General features: G+C 39.9%; 1 protein-coding gene and 1 long non-coding RNA gene across 15 annotated transcripts in view; one reads left to right on the forward strand and one right to left on the reverse strand.

Moving 5' to 3' along the window:
• Window positions 1-5,644: 5,644 nt before the first annotated feature.
• On the reverse strand, window positions 5,645-24,589 carry RBM46 (RNA binding motif protein 46). 10 transcript variants are annotated; one of them, XM_083755750.1, is made up of 6 exons: window positions 24,010-24,589; window positions 19,115-19,286; window positions 18,143-18,610; window positions 16,735-17,517; window positions 10,506-10,565; window positions 5,645-6,592 (listed from the first exon to the last, which is right to left on the reverse strand). In XM_083755750.1, the coding sequence occupies exons 1-5, from the start codon at window positions 24,049-24,051 to the stop codon at window positions 10,510-10,512; spliced, it is 1,521 nt and encodes a 506-aa protein (XP_083611876.1). In that variant the 5' UTR covers window positions 24,052-24,589; the 3' UTR covers window positions 5,645-6,592; window positions 10,506-10,509. The 10 variants fall into 10 exon arrangements, with proteins under 10 accessions (XP_083611876.1, XP_083611868.1, XP_083611872.1 ...); XM_083755742.1 differs by lacking the exon at window positions 24,010-24,589 and adding an exon at window positions 21,824-21,973; XM_083755746.1 differs by lacking the exon at window positions 10,506-10,565 and having other exon boundaries at window positions 24,034-24,580.
• LOC310852510 overlaps window positions 22,138-25,157 on the forward strand; it is a 32,325-nt gene continuing 29,305 nt past the window's right edge. For 4 of the 5 annotated variants that reach the window (XR_014568186.1, XR_014568187.1, XR_014568188.1 and 1 more), the window contains exon 1: window positions 22,172-22,261. This is a non-coding gene — a long non-coding RNA (uncharacterized lncRNA). Of the gene's footprint in view, window positions 22,262-25,157 lie in introns of all 5 variants that reach the window. The other variant, XR_014568185.1, reaches the window with a different exon arrangement.

The following is a 25,157-nucleotide window of genomic DNA, read 5'->3' on the forward strand; positions in this document are numbered from 1 at the left end:
TTGAAAAAACTGGAGACAATTGGAGGTTGCTAAGTTTGGAGAAATTGAAAACTAAGGTACGAGATTGGTTGCACTATGCGCAAATTCAAGAGGTATTTAAAATAGATAAAAAAGTTGGATTCCAGGTGGAAAAATCGAAACTAGAGACTGAATTGTTAGAGCCAAAAAGTAAACTACTTTCGAGAATGTATAACTTGCTGCTTAAGTGGAATACACAGGATGAGACAGTCAAATCCGCTATGATAAAATGGGCTCAGGATGTGGGGCATAACATTATGTTTGCAGACTGGGAAAGGTTATGGAACACCGGTTTGAAATTCACGGCATGTACTGCCTTGAAGGAAAATATTATGAAAATGGTATACCGGTGGTACATGACCCCAGTCAAGTTAGCCAAGATATATCATCTATCTGACAACAAATGTTGGAAATGTGGAGAGGCGGAAGGGACATTCTTCCATCTCTGGTGGACCTGCCCGAAAGTGAAGGCCTTCTGGGAAATGATCCATAATGAACTAAAAAAGGTATTGAGATTTACCTTACCTAAAAAACCAGAGGCCTTCCTTCTGGGCATGGTGGACCAGAGAGTGCTTAAGAAGGACAGAACCTTTTTTATGTATGCTACCACAGCAGCAAGGATCCTGATTGCAAAATACTGGAAGATACAAGATTTACCCACGCTGGAGGAATGGCAATCGCAGTTGATGGACTATATGGAACTGGCTGAAATGACTGGCAGAATCCGAGACGCGGGAGAAGAAACAACTGAGGAGGATTGGGAAAAGTTTAAGGACTATTTGAAAAAACACTATAAGTTGTATGAATGTTAAAAAAAAATGCACCTTTCAGGAAATTCTAGCTTCAGCAAATGTAAGTTATTGGAATGAAAATTAAGACACAAGAATTCAGAGGTAAAATAATGAAATAACTTTATTGTGTTTAATATAAAACATATAAGAATCGAGCGACAGTAAAATTGAAAATAGGGAACATGATAAAATGGAAGTTACAATAAGTTTTGAAATAAGTTAACAAATTGCTGATGCTTTATAAGACAGAGAACGCAGGGTTCGGAGGATGTGGGGAAGTCCTATAGAATAGAAGGAAAAAGAATATGGAAACTTGTTACCTATACCCTATCTTCTTATAACCACTCTTCATTCTTTTTTCTGTATTTCTAAAAAGCAATAAAAATATTTAAAAAAAAAAAATAAATCACAAATGCTTAGATTTTCTGTCCTCCTCCACTCCATGTCCCAGATCATTCTCTGTGTGAAGAATGGCAAGTAAGGCAGTGGTGGTGCTGAATCAGTGTGTGGGATCAATGATGACCTGGATGAGGGCCAATAAACTGAAGTTGAGATAAGGTAGAGTGTCTATTAGTAAGTGATTTGTCTGATTAGGGAGGTCATGTTCAGTATGTTCTGGGCAGAGTTGTTGCTAAAGGATCAGTTTTGCAGTGTGTAGGTGCTGATGAAGTCCTACGGTAACCCGTGCATGAACAATCTGTGCCCAGATTATTGTTGTATGCACTCATGCCACAATTATGTTTTATATTTTTAGGAGATAATTCCATGCCATTTAATATAATGTTAATTCACCAAAAGAATATTTATTTAAATGTGATCTAGAAATCTGTCTAGGAGAGAAGTCTCCTAAATACTTGCTTTTTGGGGAAATGAGAAATACATATACAGTCACTTTTTTAAATTACTGAGTGGGAAGTCAGAACTATCATTTTGACACAATGCATAAAAGTAATTTTTACAACAGTCCAATTTTCTTTAACAGTATTTGGAATGTTTGACTGTAATTGTAGGTGCAACTACTATATGTTCTACCGAGATTCCCTTACCAACATTTGCATAATCTCTTCTGTGATTCTTATCTCTTGTGTGAAGATATCCACTATTCAGATAATGATAAAAGAAACATAATGAAAACCCAATATATATGGAATTAGGAAAATGTTCAGTGCTGTGCACAATTATTGAAGAAAGGTGAGTTCTGTATACATTACTTTGAAAATTCTGTCCAAAATCCCCAAACCTTTGTAACATGAAGAACAGCTAATGTCTTGATGCTACCTTATTCTTTTAAGTAGAGATTAAATACTATTATGTAAAAATATCAGTGATGAATCATCAAAATTATTAAGATTATTCTGTTATGTACCTATTGTTAGGTTTAGCAGTGAGCATTAAATGATGTTTGGGCACCCAGTTTCATTTACAGTATCTGGATATAATTTAGGCTGCAATCCTTAACGGCGCTTCCCTGGGCATAAACCCCTGCTGAGGAAACATGACTAGGATTGCAGCCTTAGTCATTACTTCAGTTTCATTCTTCTACAGCTTTATCACTATCACAGCGTTCCACAACCTTGCTGGCTAGGGGTGATGGGAGTCATGGTCCAATATATCTGGAGACCACGTCATTGGGGATGTCTGTTATCAACAATCAGCATTTTGTGAACTACCATGGGTAATAACATAACAATTACCATCAGAACTTTGCTTCATTTATTTTTCTTCTGAACTCACTGTTAACTATACGTATATGTATCTGCAACTCAGGATAACACTTCATGCATCTGATGAAGTGGACCATAATCCATAAGTCTATGCCATAATAAATGTGTTGGGGCATTGCAAACACTGTGGAAACACTGTTCCCCTTCCCCTTCCTGTCTCTGTCCATCTCCAAAATCTGCTACAAAGGGTTCCCCAAACCTCTGGAACAAATTTTGAGACAAGCAGCTGCATGGGAGAGGAGAAGATCTATTGCACAAGTGGAAGTCTGTTGTACAAGGGCAATGGCAGCTTTCGTTACAGCCAATAAACTTTAAAATGCCATGACTGTTTTTTGTTGCAACAGACTAATATCCCTTTGCAAATTTCCCAGACATGTCAGGCTTTAAACCACAGCTGAACAGAAGTTTACCATCTGTAATGTGAAATAACAATTTCTGCCTTTGCCAACTATGAAGCTCATACAGAATTAAGACAAATGTTGTCATTTGGAAGTGGCAGTTGACAGAACTCATCCATCTTTTATATATGATGTGAATATTCTTCAGATAGGTGTAATCATTGTCAGCCAGCTTGTAAGAAAGCTGAACCACATCTCAGGCATTTTGTGGAGGGGACCATCTTATGAAAAGACTTTATCATGTCAGAAAAGCTACAGCAGCAACAGAAGCTGAACCTACAGTCTGCAAAGTCTGTTTGCAATGAGGAAATGGTTACCACTGTAGGCCCTTTTATGGAACTCCCTTCCAGCTGAAGTCAAACAGGTTTCCTACTGAATACTTTTTTATTCCAGCAGGCATTTTGACTGAATTCTGATCTTAGTTTTAACCCATTTTTATGTTTAATGTGTTCCCTGTAAACCACTTAAGAGACAATTGTAATTAAGCAGTATGTAAACTGTCCAAACAAATACATAAATATCCAACCTTGTGCAAATGGACTTCAACTTGCACAAAGGCCTTCCCCTTCCTTTCTGCCCCCATCCTCCTGAAATCTACTTGAAGGCTCTCTAAAGCTCAAGAACAGATTTGGAGTGTTGTGTGCAGGGGGCAAAGGAAATCCCACTGTGCCACTGTGAAAATGACAGGCAGCTGCAGCTGGATATCATCCAGTGGGATTTGAATGTTTCATTTTGGTAACACTATGGAAAAGTTCCAGATATGAACAACATGAAACAAACTTCTTAATTTTTTTCGGTACTGCATTACAAAACAAGGAGTCTGAAGTTGTCGACGTGGGCTGTGATGAGTAATGCTAAATTAACACAAATCAAACTAAATCTCAACCCTGGTTTTCAAATACTGTAAGGTTTTTTTCTTTCCAAATGTAACGTTGCTGAAATATTATGAGGTTTATTTCCAAACCAGAAGCTCCAGTAAGTTTTATAGTTGTATTTATAAGGCTTTACTGCAGGTTATTTTCTTGATTTCAGTATCATTTTCATCTTAGCACTATCCCATGGCTCTCTACATATCAGTGGATAAAAACCTTTATGCCATTAGGTGAAGGAAACTTACTCCATGTCTTCTGTGTTGACACAGGTATTAGACCCTTTTCTAGCATTAGACTTAAGCACTGTTTCCTGGGTTTCCTTAGTACAGAGTACCAAGTTCAGCACAGTCAAGTTAGTGCTATCAAAATGCAATCCACATTTACTTATATCAGTCTGGGGATTAGTTGAAGTAGCGCTGAACTGGTGGGTAAGCATTAACAAAGAGAACCTGTCCATCTCACCAGTAAAACATCTGCTTTTGATTTGTAGCCAATGCCAGCCTGAAACCGGAAAACTATTTTGAATTCTCTTCAGATGAAAAAAACAAACAAACACGCATTTGGTTTTCCCCAGAAAAGAAATACATTGGATATACATTGTGCTGACAAGGAAACCAGATTGCTTCTAGTGGGAAAGAAATTCTACTTCTAAACAAGATGCATCTTCACAAATATCAAATTCAAGTTACAGACTGAAAAAAAGCCCCAGTTTGGAGCTATGGAGCTTTGGCCAACCAAGATAAATCATTATCAAGTTCCACTGAGTTCAGTAGGAAAAAATAATCCAATTTACTAAAATTTCTTAACTTTAGGTCATTTGCAATTAGGAATGAGGCAGGGGGAGGGCTCTGCCTGGATTATGCCCATGATCTGAAAATGGATACAAATTAATATTAAAACATATACCAGTTGGCAGCAGCTTTTCTTGGCTTGTGGCACATCTGCCTAGGTGCATTTTTCCTCAAAGTTTGGGAAAGGTCTGGAAGACACATAGCACTGTGGCAAATTAATGCTCTCCATTATTAATGGGGAGCAGGCAAGACTGCTACAACGCAACCATATAACTTTCCTCATGCTGCAACTGACAATTTCTTTTCACATTCAGAATTTGATTAACTGCTTCCTTTCGTAGCAACAAATGTTTCAGTTTTTCAACACAACACTGTAATTTTAAAGTAGTGTTTGATAACTAATGGATCTTTGGAATTAGTTATCTAACTAAGAGTTAAGTAAGAGAAAGTAAACTAAAGTTCCATAGCTCATTAGACCCATTTGTTTTTATTTCCTTTGCTAGCTGCATTGATATTTTCAATTCCAAAGGCAGGATATAAATAAACTCTAGAAACCATTCATGCAGCACATTGCTGCCACCTACAGTCCAATATAAGTATGCTGTCCTCATTGAGAAGCAACTACTGTATTATTAATATTCCACAACATAGGTTGCTATTTATATGCAGAAGATCTTTAAAGAAAACCAGGTTCAGAGCAGGGGGTAATAGGGAGAAGAGGAGCAGTGGTAGACAGGAGGTGCCTTAACCCTTTCAGTGCCTAAATTTGGAAATCAAGATGGGAGGTGAAAGAACAATGCCCTTTATCCCATCCACATTTCTGTATCTATATGTTAGTGATACAGAATGCAACTGAATGGACGACAGAGAATCCACTCTAATAACTTATAAACTGGACCTTATTTGCAGTTTCATACGGTGGTTTGCAATATGTGCATTTTAATCAGATAACTTATTGGTTCAACAACACAGGGGGCAGAATCATGGTAATAAACTGATTTGAAATTTACTGACAACTACTTTATGTATTAAAGACAAATCTCATTAGTATTTTATACAGCAAGAATTTAATGTCAAAATGTCTGCATTCAAGTATGGAATTAAACACATGATATAAACATTAAAAACATGACAACATGCAAATAGAACAGTACCTTTAACAAATAATGCTTAACAATGTAAACACTGGATAAATTAACACAAAATAATTTGTTTCATTAATAAAACAAATATTTAGGATGCAACTAAAATGCAAAGTGATTTACAAGGACCACAATAGTATATAAGTTATTTGTGTGAAGTCAAATTTGGAGGCATTCACTTGGAGTTGTTTTTGTTTTTCTACAAAAATAAATCTCTCATATGTATCATTTCCTTCTTACATAATACTTTGCTTTTTAACTAAGTAATGTTTCCCATCTCCAAAAGAGAAAAGAAAAGAAGTGTGATCCTTGGTAACAAGATTATAACCAACATTTGTAGGCACTTAAAATATGTTAATGCTACCATTCAGCAAAGTAATTACTTAAAAAAAATATTACTTGGATTCCCTTACCTACAATTAGACAAGGCATGAAATACTATGTCATGTTTGAAAGAATCCCATTCTTGCCAAACAAAAACACGTTTGAAACTTTATCTTCACACAAATTCAGTAAATTTATAAGCAATCTGTAAAATAGATAAAGTTAACTCACCAAAACTAATTGCGTGGACCCGATTAAAACTAAAACTACACTCTAGATTTAAAATAAAATAAAACGTATTCCATTTTCATCCAGCTTTTTCTTTTTCTTTTTCAAAAGAATGAGGCCTGATTGGAGATATACAGACGCTGTCCAACATGGTTGCTATTAGCAAGTGGAATTGTTGGTGACAAAGGGTAGCTTGGATAAGAATATGGTCTGGATGCATATGGTAACATGCTGGTTGTTCCAGAAGAGAGAGTAGCGCTAACTGGAGAAATGTTATTTACTGAACTTCGACGGAAATTGTAGTCTGTAAAAAAACAATAATAATCTGAGTTAAGTTTGAATGTAGAACAGAGGTTTAATTAAACAACAAAAGTTAAGAAATAAAACAATGGTCACTGTTTTAGTTTTCTGCAAATCTAGACTATGTAAACAGGTATCTTTCGCCTTTTACTAAAAATTTCCATGCAACCTACACATTCCTCACTCAAAACCTTGCTGCTCACCAACAGCACTGAAGACTACCTATACACATGGGCTACTTTGAGCCAAAGCTCTCTAAAAGTATGACCGGGCCATACAGAGAGAGAGCTTACTTGTCTTGCTTATACAAAATGAACGATCAGGTGGAACTCTGGCTACCTCCCTGGATGTCCCCAATGAAGACTTTGTGGTGCCATCTAGTAGCCTGGTACAGCATTACAACTTGTCCAACGAATAACCCATGGCACGGCGGAGGTAAAAGCAATTTACCTGACTGTCACATGGAGACAGAAGCTTACATGCTTCGTCCTTCAGCTAAACAACTGTCTATACATTTCAAGTCTCAAAAAGGTCAAACGCAATGAAGATGGATGATACTGAACTGCGAATCTTGTTACACTAAGAGACGGCTCCTAGTAGCTACAAATACTGGGTACTTAGGGTCTAATTAAACATTATATGCAAATGCATATAAAGAAACCCTGCAAGCCTTTAAGAATAAAATCTTTAAGCTGTTTGTTGGGACTGGGTGGGGACATGGAGTGGAAAAGATTTAGTCCTCCCTCTGCCCTTCTCCACTCCCAATTATCAGCATCTTTCCTCCTGAAGGATCAGAAACTCATTCTGAAGATTAAACACACATGGAATCAGATTTGAAACAGAGATGCCTCCTTTCAAAAGAGTATTTTACTAGTAAGAAAGCCTTCAGTGCTTTATTCACATAGTTGCATATAATGTCTAATTAGCCCCTGCCTAATAGAAAATTCATTTATAGATATCAGTTGCATCTTTAATTTTGCAGAAACAGAGTTATCATGCTGCCACACTGAAGTGTTTTAAATAATGGGTTTCCAAGAGTCCAACCTTAGCAAGTTTTAAATCTTTGCCTTTAAGACTCAATCTACAAGTTAGAAATAAATCAGTTCCAGAGAAAAAGAAAGTAGCAGTACTTTTTATCACATCAATTAGCCAATATTTAACTACCATGCATCTTAGTATACACCTACATCTCTTAACAATTTAAGTATTATTGCTGCAGCACAAATACATTAATAATAACTTGCAGAACTGCAACAAGCCTTTCAAAGGAAAACAGCTAAAAACACATATATAAATAATTTCCCAGCATGTGCATCTTAAAATTCAATACTGTTTAGTAACAAATTAAATTTCTATTTTATGGCCGACCAACAAAAATTCTTAACTTCCCCACTCAGTTATGCCTTCTAAGATAATACAAGCCGAAATAAGCCACATTATTTTCTTAACACCATAAAAGGAACAGGATGAAGCTACTCTTGGTTTTAGCCAACAGATTATATTCTAAAACAGTGTTTCCCAGCCTATGGTTGCAACTTGCAATGCCTGTGCAAGTGGAGTTTATAAGTAAACCCCAAATAATAATTTTTTACTTTTAATCCTTAACTGAAACAATGAACACCTCTTACAACTTTTTGCTTCATTGGCATATTGGAATGCTATGTTGACAAAGAGAAAGGCTCAAGTCTTACATTTTAATGCTTGGAAACTGCTCCCTGGCAGATCAGGTGACAGTTGGCCACAATGTACGCATACACTGCCACTATTACTGTACTTGCTAAAATGGACTTTATCATGAATAGAACAGTAAAAAATATTTATAGTTCATTATAACTACACTATATATTTAAAGTAGTATTACGTACGTCACTTTCACACTCATAAAAAGTAAAGGTAAAGGACCCCTGACAGTTAGGTCCAGTCGCAGATGACTCTGGGGTTGCAGCGCTCATCTCACTTTACAGGCTGAGGGAGCCCACATTTGTCCGCAGACAGTTTTTATGGGTCATGTGGCCAGCATGACTAAGCCACTTCTGGAAGCCAGAGCAGCACACGGAAACGTTTACCTTCCCACCAGAGCGGTACCTATTTATCTACTTGCACTTTTTGGGTGTGCTTTCGAACTGCTAGGTTTGCAGGAGCTGGGACCGAGCAACGGGAGCTCACCCCATCGCGGGGATTCGAACCACCAACCTTCTGATCGGCAAACCCAATCAGAAGGCTCAGTGGTTTAGACCACAGTGCAACCCACATCCTTTCACACTCATGGCATCCCCCAAAGTTCAGTTCCCCCCAAGAACTGTTGTTTGTTAAGGGTGCTGTGAGTTGTTAGGAAAACCCATTCCCCTGCACAGAACTACAATGCCCAGAGATCCCTGGGTTGTTTTGGGGAATTGTAGCTCTATAGGGAAACAGGGATTTCTAACAATTCTCAGCACCCATAACAAACAGTTTCCTGGACTACTTGGGGGAAGCCAAGTGATATAATACTGCTTTAAACATATAGTACAGATGGGGCCCTACACTGTTTATGTAAACATATGTTTATAGAATAACTTTTGTAGCTTTTGAAGCAATATCCTGCAATCCAGATGGTGGGTGTTCTGACATTCCTATAAACAAAACTGAGAATCACTTTGTAAGTACAGTCGTACCTTGGAAGTCGAATGGAATCCATACTATACTATAAATATTTCAACAAACTGCACATTAATAGGAGTGTTAAGTAAATTTGTCTTTGGGTGCCTCAGGTTGTTGGTTATAAAATAGGCAAACTTGCCATTAAAATGCACAAAGCTGATGGCTGTCAAAAACCTAAGATACAAAATTCACATGACAATGAAGCTATAGATCACCACAGCAAGGAAATGTGAACTTGTGGGTTGCTGTACCAAAAAGGTTGTGACCACTGTTCTAGATGACTTGGCAGAGTATTGGTTCAAAATAAAAACAAGTACATAGCTGTATTATTAGGAAAATGTAAATGCTATACTATAGTTCTTAAAACCTGCATGGACAATAACTTTGTTTTAAGTCTTTTAAAGTGCCATAAATATCATGGCTTGTTTTGCTACAGTAGACTAGCATATCTACTCTCCTGAACTAGACAGGATTTGGGGGGGGCATGGGGGGATTAGAAATGGTTTAATTTGCAGCCCTCCAGTTGAAGTAGAGTACACAGGTTCAGACCAACTTCATTCCTTAGACTTCATAAACCTTGCCATTTATTTTTCAACATATATTTTAATGCTCAATGAACCAAAACACAGGCACTACGTCATCAACGTTATTTATAGACATGCTAACAATATACTAGGTGCTAAACATGAATAATATGTATAAGCTTCTGCCATAATCTAGATAAAAATGTGAAATGAAAAGGGAAAGAATTTAGTGTGACAGTAAAATCAGCTTTTGGGGGCGAGACAAAAAAAGAAGCAAAAGGAGTAACAATAAATAAAACTTTATGAATGGTAGAAGACATTTTAATATCAGTGGATGGTGTGGGGGAACAGAAAAAATAGTATTAAAACATCAATTAGTTTATATGCAGCTTAAGGAGGTCATAATTCTCAGAGAAAGGCTCATTTAAGCATGATTTTTGTCACACAGAAATTCCTTGTGCCATTAAAAATAATATGAAAGAAAAAAATATTGTATTTACATATTTTCATATTATGGTATTTCTGCCAATAGTTAAATATATACCCTGATCACTCTTTACAATGGAGGAGAATTTGTGACTTTTTACTATTGGGGATTAATTACTAAAGTTACATGCAACATTCAAAATAGAAGTGCAATAATCAAAGCACAAGTTATTTCTCTGCAAATGGCAATTTCATTCCGGGGAGAATTCCAAGCGTTTAACCAAGCATGGATTTGGCCCATTTTTTCTCTTCAATCAAGTTACTTACCTGCTTACTTTCTCCAAATTTTCCTACACAGGTCCAGACTGGGGAGGTTATGTACCCTTTCTGCAAGCAGTGGAGACAGAATGTAACAATCTTCAAGGTGATGTTAACCCTAACAAAAGTGTATGGAATTCTGGAACTTAATTAACTGGACTATGCATTTTCAGTTTGTTATGTATGTGTAACTTTTTAGTTCTCAACTCACTTTAGGGCACTGATCTTCCGCACACTGAAGTTATGATTAACAACCCCCTATCCTCCTGTACTAGCACACACCTTAAGAAAAAGGGCACCAAGTCCTTCATCAAAAACCGCGACAAAATTCATTATGCAGTACAATACTGTTCTGTTGTGTTGGCATTGTAAAACACACCTTCACAAATATGCCAGCTAAGAACGCAAGAATAGTATGCTGTTGCAGTGCTGATCTCAAGGCATAAGTTTCAGAAGTACTGAGCTCTTCATTTCTAACTAAAAGCAATCTAGAGGTTTCCTTAGTAGATTGAAGTCACAGGGTATAGATTTGCATAACACATACTAAAATAACAAGATCTAAATACAGGGGTCTTGCTGATTACACTGGTCAACAACAAATTGCGTTTTTTCAGTTTAGGACGAAGCTGATGCGCTGAATCAAAAAATCACATTGGTTTTGCTCAATCAGGTCAAGTTTTTGAGTTATAGCCACATGTCTTTTTTTACATTTTTGTTCACATGTACGCTTGTGTGGAGCATTTTAGAAGAAGTTGGTGGGGGTAAAATGCCATGTCGAATAATTGTCTTGATTGAAAATGATTTTAATGACAAGAAGTATTCAGGTCCGATAGTTCTGGGTAATTATGTCAAAAAGGGATCAGTTTGAAGTCATAAAACCTCAAAATCTTCCATAAATTGGTGCTGCAAAGCATAAAGTTGGGGGATCAAAACTAAGTTAATGGGGCAGCCGCCCCACGAAGTGTATAGGAAACTCCACCTGCGCATGCCACAGTACGAACCCAAAGATTGGAGATGTTCATTGACAGCAGCAAGCGATCACTGAAATGTGTTCTGCTGCACAACAGCAACCAGTTTGCCTCTATACCTCTGGCTCACTCGAGTACACTGAAGGAGAACTATGAAGCGGTGAAGTATGTGCTGGAGAAAATTGGTTATGATCAGCATAAGTGGTTTATTTGTGTTGACCTGAAGATGGTGAACTTTTTGTTGGGACAACAGTCTGGCTTCACCAATTACCCATGTTTTCTGTGCATGTGGGATAGTAGGGACCGTGCTCAGCATTACACGAAGAATGACTGGCCTGTGCGGGAGGAATTGGTGCCTTGCAGAAAAAGGAACGTCATCAACGACCCTCTGGTGGACAGAGACAGAATACTCTTCCCACCGCTGCACATCAAGCTCGGCTTAATCAAGCAGTTCACCTGGACAAGGATGGTGACTGCTTCACTTACTTGTGCCAGGCTTTTCCAGGATTGACCATGGAGAAGTTGAAAGCTGGCATCTTTGATGGTCCTCAGATCCATCAGCTCATCAGAGATCCAGAGTTCAGAAACTCAATGAACGAAGTGGAACTGGAAACGTGGAAGGCATTTGTTCTGGTAGTGAATAACTTTCTTGGCAACAATAGGGCCAGAAACTACACAGAACTTTTCAACAACACGCTGATTGCTTGCAGAAACCTGGGCTGCAACATGAAAGTCAAGATGCACTACCTATTTTCACATATGGACCGGTTTCCTGAGAACCTGGGTTCAATGATTGATGAGCAGGGGGAGAGATTCCATCAGGACATGACAGAGATGGAGACCAGGTATCAGGGTCACTGGGACGCAGTCATGATGGCTGACTACTGTTGGACTCTGAAGAGAGACCTCCCTGCCGCTGAGCATTCCTGGAGTTCCAAGAAACGGAAGTTCAAGCCCTGAAGTTTGAAAAATGGTGAAGCAACATGCAATTTACGTGTACTTACCTTTATCAATGCCCACCATTCAGTTTACAGTAAACCTGACCTGATGGAGAGAAACGGATGCCATTTCCTGATTCAGCAGTGCAAAAATACCCTAAATCAGTTGTAGAAATCTAGACAACATTCAAAAAGTAAAAAATTGTTGCCCAGTGTTATGAACTTGATCAGACTCCCATTGGTTTTAGTAAAGGACATAGTTGCCAAACAAACAAAAAATCCCTTTTACACAAGGAAACCTATCTGTTACTTTGTATTTATTTTCAGGTATATTGGCACAGGAAAAATGTTTACTATTTCTCTCTCCTATAAACTTTCACATGTCCGTTGAGGCAGTATAACCCATGATCTTCTTACATTTTAATACAGATAATTTAAAGTTGGTTTCCATATCTACCAATAACTGACAATTCTGTGATAGCTCCCTTCTCAGCATCTAATAATAACATTTTAAATTGTGTTTCCAAACATGGACATTTTTCAGTAATCTAATGTTATTAGTACTTAACTGCAAAAGCCGAATGGTAAGTACAACTTTATACTGTTTGAAAAATCTCTCAACCTCTAGCTATGTTAGATTTTTTGTTGTTGTTATCCTGTTGTGTGAAGTGGCAGGCTGGTTCCTTTCTCTAATAAACAATCAGAAATGTGAAGGCCCCGGGGAGGGAGGGTAGTATGTTTTTTAAAGGCCCCTTTTCCCCTCAGAAGCATTTTTCTGAAAAATTGGAAGAATCTGGATGATGAAATATTTTCTTTAAAATGATGAACAAAATGTTTAAGACAAAGTGTTCATATATTTACTCCCCCAAAATGATTTCTAAAACTGTGTCCCATCATTATAATTCCTGTAAACTTAGGACATGCAAGTCCTGAGTACAACTCTCAAATGCAACAGTAAGATGCATTTCTGCCTCTTGGAGGGCACTCCCATTGTCACAAGAGAAGGAAGGATTCAATGCATTCTTTTGTTTGTGGCCTTCCTTCTGTTGGCATACTTTGTAGATCCGTTTCTATTCTCTTGACTAGGTCTCAAAGGACTAGGAGTGAGAGAAAGTACAGGGGTGCATTTTATCAACTTAAGTTTGTAGCTATCGTACCACCCAATCTTCAGAAATTTGACCCTGCCATAGTAATTCACGCATTAGTGATTTCCAGACTAGACTACTGCAATGTACTCCAAATAGCCTTTGAAGATATATTGGAAACTACAGTTGGTACAAAGTTTGGCTGCCTCGCTTCTGCCTGGGACCAAGAGATTAAGTCAATCATGCCCAAGTTGTTGATAACATTTAAAGCCCTGAACAGTGTGAGTTCATATTACTTTATGTTATCTCCTGTACTTATTCCAGTCAACTCAAATCCTAAGATTTCTGCCTATAAAATCTATTTGGCTAATAAGACACAAAGAACCAGGACTCTTCTGATGTGGTCCCCCATTTATGGAACTCAACTCCAGTAGTAGTCAGGAAAGCCCCATTTCTTCTCTCTTTTAAACAAGCTCTAAAGAAATATTGTTTTAAAACGGGGTGAGGTTGACAATTGAGCTAGAATAGTTGGGACTTGTTTCCAATGCTGGCTTTCGCCTATTTTATTGTATGTTTGTCTTATTGTTGTATTTTAATTATTGTTACTGAAGTGTTTTAGTTATTGTGAAGCACTTCCTGACACTATTGGTCTGAAAAGTGGCCAGCCTTCTAACTAAATAAATGTACTTTTAAGCCTCTCTTGTACTGCCATGTTTGAAAATTGTTAATACAGATAGGAAAATGGAAGGATAATGAAATGTTTACTGTAAACTGACACAAGTTTAGTCACAGATTTCCATTCAGTTTGCATTTGATTCACGCTTCCCAAACCAATACAAGAACCAAACAACCTCAAAAATTCTTCTAATTTTTCAATTCAGTTTTACAGCCAAGTAACGTGTAAATAAATGCATGTACTGGAGTAAAGTATGCATAAAAATGCATATATTAGTGGAAACAATGTACAATGCATACTATTAGGGGGAACTGTTCTGCCAAATGTGTATATCAGGCATCCCCAAACTCGGCCCTCCAGCTGTTTTGGGACTACAACTATCATCCACAGCAAACAGGACCAGTGGCCAGGGATGATGGGAACTGTAGTCCCAAAACAGCTGGAGGGCCAAGTTTGGGGGTGCCTGGTGTATATTATGCAACACTGCATACAAGTCTGAGCATATTATGAAAAATACACACTAAATTCTGATGAATTTTCATGTGGATTGTTATTTTAATTGCAAACTGATGTGGAAATGTGGGAAACTGAAAATGAGAAACTTGGAAGAACCCATAATTGACTGATTCACCCATTCCTACTGGAGATCATTCAAGTCTCACATATAGCTATGACTTATATGTGAATATGAAAAGTAATAGAGAGTAGTGATGAAAATAGAGGTACAATTTAGTTCAAATCTAACCTCAGCCATGAGCTGACTAGGTAGCCTTAACCAAGACCCTCTCTCCCTCTCTCAGTCCCCACATATCTCCAAAAATGGAGGAAAATAATTACTTGCCTTGCAAGGTTGTAGAGATTACAACTAGATAATGCACATGAAGCACTTTGAATACTGTATTTTTCGCTCCATAGGGCGCACCGGACCATAGGGCACACCTAGGTTTTTTGGGGGGGAATAAAGAAAAACATTTTTATCCCCCCCCCCCCCGCCCTAAAGAGCAAAGAAGCCAAAACAGCGAGTGGGATCTATCCTGCTAGCAGTCTGGGCTTCCTCTTTAGCCACGCGCAACCTCGCCACCGCTCCTGGAGCTTGCGGGGCTGGGGGCGCACTCCAAAGGTTTCCGCATAGCTGCCTGAAGCCCGGGGAGCGCAGCGGGAGTTGGCGCTGCGCTCCCCGGGCTGCAGGCTGCTATCCGCATGCCTTCGGAGCCCTGCGGGAACTCCCGCAGCACTCCAAAGGCTTGCGGATAGCTGCCTGAAGCCTGGAGAGCAAGAGGGGTCGGTGCGCACTCCAGGTAAACTGCTGGTTACGAGAAGTCAGCAGAGACAGAAGTACCAAACCTCACCAACCAGACCATATTGAACAGTACAATACTTCAGTCATGTAAAAGTCACACCAGGCAAGTCAATTAGGAGGCTACTGCTATGCAAGATTGGATCCAAGAATAATACAAAAGGAATGGGTTTGGGGGGAAAGGTAACTCAGAGCAGTAATAAGTACAGTACTTAAGAAACAAGTAAGGTAGTATAATCAACTGAAAAAATCCAAACTGGCAGCTGACTGAGCCTGAGACTTCCCTCAGATTATAAATGCTGTACAGGCATCCTCCCACTTACATGCAATCAACTCATGCGCAACTGCATATACGGACAGGGCTTGGCAATATTAATTTAATTCATAACCCGCCCAACATGTCTTCTGATTTGTAACATTAATCATGTAGCTGGATAGCACTTTCTCCTGCAGATGGGACCTCAATCATGCTTTATCTCCTGGTTGAGTTTTCACAAACCCTTTATTTTACAACCTCTAAGGCCTTATCAACTATAAATTAGTCCTTTTCACAAAGGAAGTGGGTAGCTTTTGCAAACAGTGACTATTTGCTTGTAAAAGAGCTTAGGAAAGGTGAAGAGGTTTGGGAAAATATTTTACCACTCATAGCTTAAAAAACCAGAGGTGGGAAACTTTTTCAAGTGCAAGAGCTGTATCGCCTTCTGAGGGCCACATGCTGGTGCTTGACAAACACATCTCTAAGGACAGTAAATGCCTCCCAAAGCCCTGAGAAAAGTTAACGCATTTGCGTAACTCCATCCCCAAACAACTTTACTGTATCATTTTTTTTCTGCAACCCCCCCCAACGCAAGTATGTGATTGAAATGAAAATTAACTGCCACTGCCTTTTCAATAAAACTAAAAGAAGCCTCAATCTTAAAGGCAAAGATCCCAGATGAACATGGTCCAAAACAACAAAGAAAATCAGATTTACACTGAAGAGTAAATGTATTCTTGCTCTCTAGCATGCTGCTGCTTGACAGTTAAAAAGATGAAACTGAGTATCTGACAGGTGCGTTCTGAAGCAAAAAGTACAAAGTCTCTACATCCCTTGGTGTATGTAAAAGATTCTGAAGTATCTCTGGAGTATAAAATGCAGGCTTTTCCATAGAGCTTGCTTACTAATCACCAGGGGCCACTATGAAGTCTTATTTGCTTTAGATTAATTATTCATTCTCCTAAAATAATGAACACCAAGAACCACAACAACACTAATAAAAGTTTTAAGAACTTACCCAAGTGTAGCAGCGCAAACTGTGCTGCTAATTCTTTTGCATCTTCTACTGTTGTGCAGAGTTTGTCTGGCATAAAATAACTTTGGGATCCATTTGCAACAGTAGGAATAACAATCTTGTACACTAGTAGAACCTTTCCATCTTGACTTGTAGTTGAATACAAGTAATATTCTGGAGGAGCCCAGTTATTTTTGTTGCAGTAATAATCTAACTGCATTGCTGCAGAACTAAAATGACTAGATTTTAATGAGTACATGCTAATTGGAGTAAGCTTTGTTCCAGGAAAAAATGGGTAAGTACACCTTTCAATTTCAGGAGGACTTGGACTGTGCTGTCCATTAAGTCGAATTGGGAGACTGGGTGGCTTCGGTAGTGATTTTTGGTGACCATCTTCTTTGTTTGCAAAGACAAGAAGGTTTTCAGAATTGGGACTAATTTGTCCATTCAGATGTTGTCTCCAGGTACTCTCTTTGTTTACTGGCTTGGCCAGTGTTACCTCAATGCTAGCTCCATCAATGCATTTCCCATTCATTACTGACATAGCAGCAACTGCATCATCTCGGTTGAAAAAATGAACAAAAGCATAATCTCGAAGTTTCTTTACACGCTCAACAGCTCCTGGTTTAAATTTGTTAAATTCAGCCTTAATTGTTTCTTCCGTAGTCGAGATCATCAAGTTTCTAACATATAATACTTTGACTCTCTGCATGGTTTCTTCATCAACCTCTTTTTCTGGGTCTGCCCAATCAACCTGAATAGTATGGCCCCACAACTGGAATGTTCCTATGAAAGAAAAATGAAATGAAAATGCATCAATTTTTAACATTTTCCATAGTTAGCTAAGAATGTTCATCTACTTCTCCCTTCACCCCACAACCCCCAAAAGCCTTTCCAAATGGTGGATGGCTGTCATAAGCAATGTGGGATGGGGCATCATGGTTGATTTGCAGGGAACCAAATCAGAAGAGTGCCAAAAATCAACTCTCAGCTACACAGGAAAAACACAAATTTGCTTTGTGTAAGAAGGCTCATTGTCATTTCTTCATTTCTCACTTCAGTATGTTAGGGCTGAACTAGCTGTGATGGCAGCAGATCATTATAATAAAAACCCAAATTGACTCTATCAGGTATGAAATGGTGGTCCAATTTTAAGAACAAGTGTGTGGGAGAAAAGGACTTGAACACAGGCTTCAAGGTAAACTGTAGCCGGGGGATAATTTAGCATTCCTCACCTATGTGCTGCCCATTTTGTTCTTAATCAGATTCACCATTCCCTGCTTTCTACATGGCTAGGGAACAAGAACCTGCCACTATCTCATCAAGGTTAGCTCTTAGTGAAGTCCATATCTAGGAATGAAGTGGCTTGAAAAGAATGTGTTTACACTTTATATGAAAAACAAAGATTTACCAGGAATCAATTTTCTTCGTGCCATAGCTGCAGCTCTGTGGGATTCATATTCTACGAATGCAAAACCACGATTCTTTGTCTTGTCAGTTGCACTTGGATAAACAATAACATCTACTACACCTTCTGTAACTTTCTTCATTTCATCTAAGATCTCCTCTTTCTTCTTTTCTTTTGGGATAGCTCCAATAAATAGTCTGCAGTTATCCAAACTTACACAAACACCAATAAATTTTCCAGGACGGATCTCATAATTATTAAGGATCCTAATGGCAAGCTGAGCTTCTTCTTTGGTTGTATACATTACAAATGCATATCCACGATTCTCACCACTAAATTCCATCATCAGTCTAAATTCATAGATCTTCCCAGCTCTTTCAAAAACAGGAACTAGTTCATCTTCATACATATCACGGGGAATTTTCCCTACAAAAACTTCACAGCCTCGAGGTGGTGGTGGACCTTCCCAACCTTAAAAAAATGGTTCAGCACATTATTACAAATGCTATGAGACAAGATACATTCCCAATAAGAACTTTAACATACATGTCTTAACACATTAGGAAATTTCTAATTTGTTGTTTCCTGTATGATAAATAGATGGGGTAAAATATGTTTTATTAATGGAGTTTGAAAATAGTTTAATAGCTCTATTCCCCTATCCCATCCTGCTAGTTAGTGATTTCAACTGAATTTACTGCAAAATATGGTCAGAATTATAGCCTAGTTTAACAAGCAGGAATAAATCAATTTGAATCCAGTTACTTTATCATAAGCTGGGATAGGTCAAATTATGGAAAGTGTAGTTTCCTGTAACATTAAGCACAAAAAGGATCTGCGCTATTTGAAAAACTAACTACAGAGTTCTCAGTCAATGTTAAATTGACCTACATTACACGTATTAATTCAAAATCTGTTCCCTCACTCCCACGCCAAAGCTTAACATTCTCAAAACACACAGGTTTGCTTTCTTACCCGGTGGAGGTCCACCAAATTTTCGTTGTCCATTTTCTTGAACCATGTTGTAGCCAGTCTTTTCCATAAGAGCCAATAAGGCAGCCTCATTCTGAGTACCAGTTCTGACTTTACTGCACCCATTAGTTACATCTGTGTGTTCTTCATTCATTGCTGTAACGTCTTCTGCAAACTGATAGAATGTTCATAGTGTTGCTTAAACAGAAAGCACAATTTCTTATTTCATGTTAAGATCCTATTATTGAAAAACCTTTATTGAAAAGTAGTTATATGTTTAAGTAGTCTGATATATTTCAAAGAAAATTCATGACATAGCTATATATGCTTGCTAATTTCCAGGATCATGTTTTAAATTACGTATCAAATTTTAATGTAGATTTTAGTACATGCTGTATGGTTTTATTATGCAGTCTATTCCTGAACCCCAAAACAATATATTAATATAATATAAACTAGAAAAGTGAAACAAAATGTTTAAAGTGTTTATAGTGTTTTAGCTTTATTAGTGCAAATTACTTTAGATAAATGTCCATGTGCAATGAACTGCAAGCTTCTGAAAATGCTTTTATAAACTGCTAAATGCACTCGGTAATTCTTGTTATTTCAAATGTGATCCTCCCTCTTTCATCTAGAAGCTATTATCTGTAATGGGAAGAAGCTAAAATAACAGAACTGAAACACAGTTAACCATTTACAGGTGCTAAGAACTATTTGATTAGCAATCAATTTCTGTTGTTAATGTAAATAACCATATTTTCTGGTAAGACAAAGTGTTGGGTTAAGTAGTCCCCTTCCCTTCTCATGTAGCAAGGAGTACTTGCTGAGCTTGCTTTTTATTTCAAAAGATCTCTGCTCAAACTAACCAGCTTTGAAGTTGGCTTGTTTGCAACTAACCTTTTTTTTTGTTGTTGTTATAAGCCAGGATTCCCAGTGCATACATATTGCTCTGAAATTGTAGAGTTAGAAGGTACCCTGAAGGTCACCTAGTCCAACCCCCTGCAATGTAGGAATCTCTACTAAAGCATCCATAACAGATGGCCATCTGACCTGTGCCAAAAACCTCTAATGAAGGTGAGTCCACCACCTCCCAAGAAAGTCTGTTCCATATTAAAACATAGATTTAATATGCAGGTTTTCAACTAGGATCCAATTTAGCATGTTTGACTTACATTTATTATACATAATATCACTCAATTCTGCATGCTATATAAAAACCTTTCTCCCAAAGCAAGTCAATTAATGTCTCTTCTTACAAAGGGGGGAAATGCACAATGCAATTTAAAAAAATATATTCAAACTGATTCAAATGTTTACTTGAAAATTGTTTTTGTTGAAATACCTGTAAATATTTTAAAACATGACAACTCAGTAGCATGCACTTTCCTTACTCTGTTTGAAGGAATAATTATGGCACTGAACAATTCATTTTATGAAACAGTGCATTTTATTGGTGCTCTCGAAGATCCAAACCTCATAGTCTTCCTAGAGATACTGGTGAGCCCCTTGTGCCAAGCACAGGAAGTGGGAGCATTTCCACGAGAAATATACTGCACTAGAAATTTTTCTACTCCTCCCCCCGCCCAATTGCCGGATTTTAACAAAGAACATGGTACCAAAGATTTCTAGACTCCTGGTGCACACATTCGCAATTTTAGTAGTGCTTCTAACATGGGCATTTGGGTCAGGTCTTCAGTTACTTTTATTTACTTAATTACTTGATTAGGGAGGGAGCGCTAACCCCATGGTTTCTAATATGAAACTGAAGACCACCTTGTGACTTTTCTATAGAGGCGGCGTGTTTTCTTTTACTAGGAGTGCGCCCGAAGCCTCCCCTTTTGGACACAGTATTTTCAAGATGTGGATGTGGTAGTTTCTCAAAGCGCGCCAGGTCCCTGATGCTAATGCCGGCATCAACCCCAATATTAACTCAAAAACCAGGCATTTCGGGGGCAAGATCCTAAAGCGGCCCACGTGCCGGTGATATGGCCAAATCGAGACTTCTGAGCTGCGCAAGTCTAAATCTGCGAACGTGGAGCGGCAAAACTTCCGGGGAGTTTGGACCTCAGGCTTTCGGCCTACCGGCCGGCTCCCCCTACCCCCTTCCCAATACCTTATAGGCAGGGGGACCAATCTTAACCAAGAACAGGGATGCTATGGATCAGACGCAGGGCCTACAGGCCGCATCCGCGGGTGGGAGGGAGGAGAAGACGGCAAGGCCGGCTCGCCTGCCGTTCCCGTTTCTACCCCGCCTTTCCATTTTCTCCTCGGCTCTCTCAGTGTGGTTTGCCTTAAAACCCGGGGCTCCCTCGGTTCTGTTTCCGGAAAGGCGAGGAAATGGAGAAAGGCCGTTTCTACGGCCTGCTTTCGAAACTGTTCGAATTGTGCCCGTCGCTTCGCCCAGCTCGTGTGAACGTCTCCGCTGGCCCTCGCCCTTCCCGCCCTTCCGTGGGCCCTTTTCCCAAGCCCTCACGAACGACCGCTTCCCCTTCCCTTGAGAAACCGAGACAGGGAGCGAGGAGCCAAAAGGGAAAGGAGCTCAGAGCCGACGGCGGCAGGGCAGGAATTACTTGAACCGCCTCACATTACCACTGCCAACCTTGTCGCCCAGGCAGGTTCCTACCGCCTGGGACAGAGGTGGGTGGGGGGAAATAAGGCTTCCTTCTCTTGTACAGAGGGGCGAGAACACGATGCCGCACCACGCCTTCTCACCCGTGTGGCACACGCGCATCTGCCGCACTAGCCCGTCTGAGTTTGCGCCGGCTGCTTTTTTCGCGTGACGCCTCACAAAGATTGACGGCGGCCGCCTGCCAATGGGAACCCTTGAACCCCGGCGGAGCAGCACGAGGACAGGTGGGAGGGTTCGCTTTCTTTAAAGAGGTGGAGGGGCGTGCGTCGCGCGCGGTTCCCCGCAGGAGGGGAGACGGTTGTAAATCCCAACGGACGCGCCTCCCCCGTCTAATAATTCTCGGCGGTGGTCAGAAGCAGCCAATGGGAAAGGAGCTGCCAGCTCATAGGCTGAATAAGGCACGTTTACTCGCAAGTAGGTTCCAAGGGGGGGCCTTACTCCCAAGTAAGTGTGAGCAGGGTTGAAAGGAAACGGGAAAGATGCAACATAGCTACACACACTGGCCTGGTTCCCACAACACGGTAAGCCAAACTGTGGCTGGCAGAGGAGGGAACCATTGGTGCTCTGTATGCAATTAGGGTTTTTTTGTGATACAAAACAAAAAAGCAAGGAAAGGTACATATAGGACTCCGACTCCCATCAGCCAGCATGACCAATAGCCAGGGATGATGGGAAATGTAGTCTCAAAGGCCAAATGTTCCCTCACTCTGGCTTACATTGCCACTTTTTTGCTCCCACACCACTTGGCTAAGCCCAGATTTGGCTGGTGGTTAAACTCTCGCCTCACTAACTGAACTGCAGTCAGTGTGGCACCAGGCTACCGTTTGGCCTCCAGGCATTCCTATGATCCACGAAGCAATTCAAAAACAGGCATTTTACAGCTTAGTATTATTCCCCACATTACAGCTGAAAAGATATTAAAGAATATATTTTCCTTCCAGGTAACAATCAAACAGTTGCAAATAATTTTTAATAGCTCCACCCCAGGGAAGTTAATGATGCCTGAGTGTGATTCTACTGAAATGAATCTCAGTTGCAGGCCTGCAGCCAACAATTTGGCTGGTAAAATATGGTGCAAAAAGCAAAACAAAAAGGCATCTCCACAGCTTCTTTCCAGAGGCAGTGGGACACTCACATCACCAGAGCTGGGATGGGATGGTTGTTAGCCAAGAGGCAGGCCAGCTGTTCAGCACAGTTCTCAGGTACTCCATAACAGCTCAGCCTGTACTGAGCAGGAAATTAGTTTGAGCAGCCAAGCCCATAGAAAGCAGCTATCAAAAGCCAGGTGGGGTCCTCACATCACTAAGTTTTGCGGGTGTTGAAAGTTGCAGTACCTTATCTAGCCCTGTGTGGTGGTGGTGCAGCAGAGATTAGCAGTTTTCTCTGCATGGAAGTTACAGAGACAGAGTTCCCTGCTCAAAATCCTCAATGTCTTACCTTTGGCTGTGTCTCTGGCCTCCCCTCATGCATCAGGGATGTGGAACTTCGGGCCTGTAGGCCAAATGCAGACCTCCAGGTTTCTTTTGGGACTCTTCCCTGGCCACACACACTATCCCCAGGCCAAAGCCCTCACCAGTCTTACCTCACCCCCTTCCTTGAGCATTTTTGCCTGGCTGGAATGTGATGTGAAACTCGGATAATGCCTTTTTGTGAAGAAACTAGCCTGCTGTACCAAAGTGAAATGTATATTCTTTGCTCTGCCCACTTTTGCCTCTGGCCTGATATTACCATGAGGCTCCCAAAAGTGTATGCGGCCCTCAGGATGAAAAAGGATCCCCCCACCCCTGCCTTGTGGGTTTCTGTCAGTTGTCTCTTTCTTCCCCCTTCTCTGCTGTCCACACTTTACACCAGCTGACCTTGTGCTCTCCCCTATTCTGCACAGACTGTAGAAGGAGTGTGGCCATTTTCCGAGCTTCAGCTCGGAAAGGTGCTGGCAATCATCACCTTTGTTTTCCTTCTCTTCTTCCCTGGCCTTGCAGCCTGCAGTGTCTGCCTTTCTTGGCTTGTTGCCATCTGGTCCTTACATACAGTTCTAATGCCTGCCTTATGCATGCTGCCCAGTGGAGACTGGTCTATAAAAATGAATGGGGCTTTGCACCATCTACTTCATTCTGCTCTCGGACAGACCCCACCTGCCTGACATCTTGCTTACAGACACTTCAGGGGTTAGCACAACCTATCCACTTCATCTTTAGGTCTCAATGTTGACCATGTACAACTCGGCAGGGAGGAGAATGGGGACAAAACTATAATTATTTGTTCCGCCTACCCCCTGTCTTCTACCAGTGCCCACCTCCTTCTGAATTCCCATGAGAAGTTCCAAGTCTCACAGTATTGTGAGACGCCATTGTGATCACCAGCCTGCTCCTTCCTGTCTTGCCAGATGTTGCAAAGCAGGACTACGATCTCGTTGCCGTGGCAGTTGGGTCATTGTCTCTTTACACACCACACAATTGCACCTCTTCTCTCTCACTGTGTCTCCTGTCTGTGAGAATGATCTGACCTCAGGACCTGCCCAGGATATTTTTCAGCCTGAGGAAGAAGGGAATGGAATAGCACCCTCCACCGCACTTGGGGCTAAGTTAGGGTCCCAGGTCAGGTTGTGTGGCATAAATAGCTCTGTTCTTCAACAGAGGGCAATGGCCAGAAACTCAGGAGCAACAGCTGACTGCTACCACCTGAGGTGGTCATGGCATTTTGCCTAAGGGTATGTCTGGCTCTGCTAGGCTAGCCTGCCCTTGCAATCTACCACTTTTGATAGCACACACACACCACCTATCTCTGCTTTTCCAGATAAGCACCCCAACTTCAGTTTGTGTGTTCCACTGTTTCTCTCTCCCATCATCGAATCTCACTTGCATTCAGCACCTTGTTTCAAACTCTTTTCTGTTTCTCCCAGGGTTAAAAGGGTACAACTGCAGGCAGCAGGGCTTCACTGCCACCAGTACAATGCAATCAGCAATAAGTATTAATCCAGAAAAACTAAGTTGTGATTGTGGTTTTTTTGTTGCTCCCACTTAGCTTTATCGGGTACTTTACATTCTCTCTTTTTAAAACAACATTTGCACACACATTATATATAATAAATACAGAGATATTAAAAACTCAATATCTTAAATGTTATTTGCAGAATTTTAAATACCGTTTTCATACACTGTAATTACAGTTTAACTTTCAGCCCACATTGTTTTCACAGTGGCATGTGATCCATCTCTAAGTCCTACGTTTATGTTCTAGTAAATTGCTGAGTCCCAACTTCTGAAAATTCTCTTGGGGGGTTCTTAAAAGTACAGTTAACCTAATTATTTCTGTTTAAATCCATATCTTGCATTATAGTTTGGATTTGGATTTTTATTACTTTGACATGTTTTTGTAAAAAATATTCTGGATCTTGCACGGATGTATACAATTGGAATT

Source organism: Podarcis gaigeae (genome assembly GCF_964106915.1).
Source record: "Podarcis gaigeae genome assembly, chromosome: 9".
Lineage (NCBI taxonomy): Eukaryota > Metazoa > Chordata > Lepidosauria > Squamata > Lacertidae > Podarcis > Podarcis gaigeae.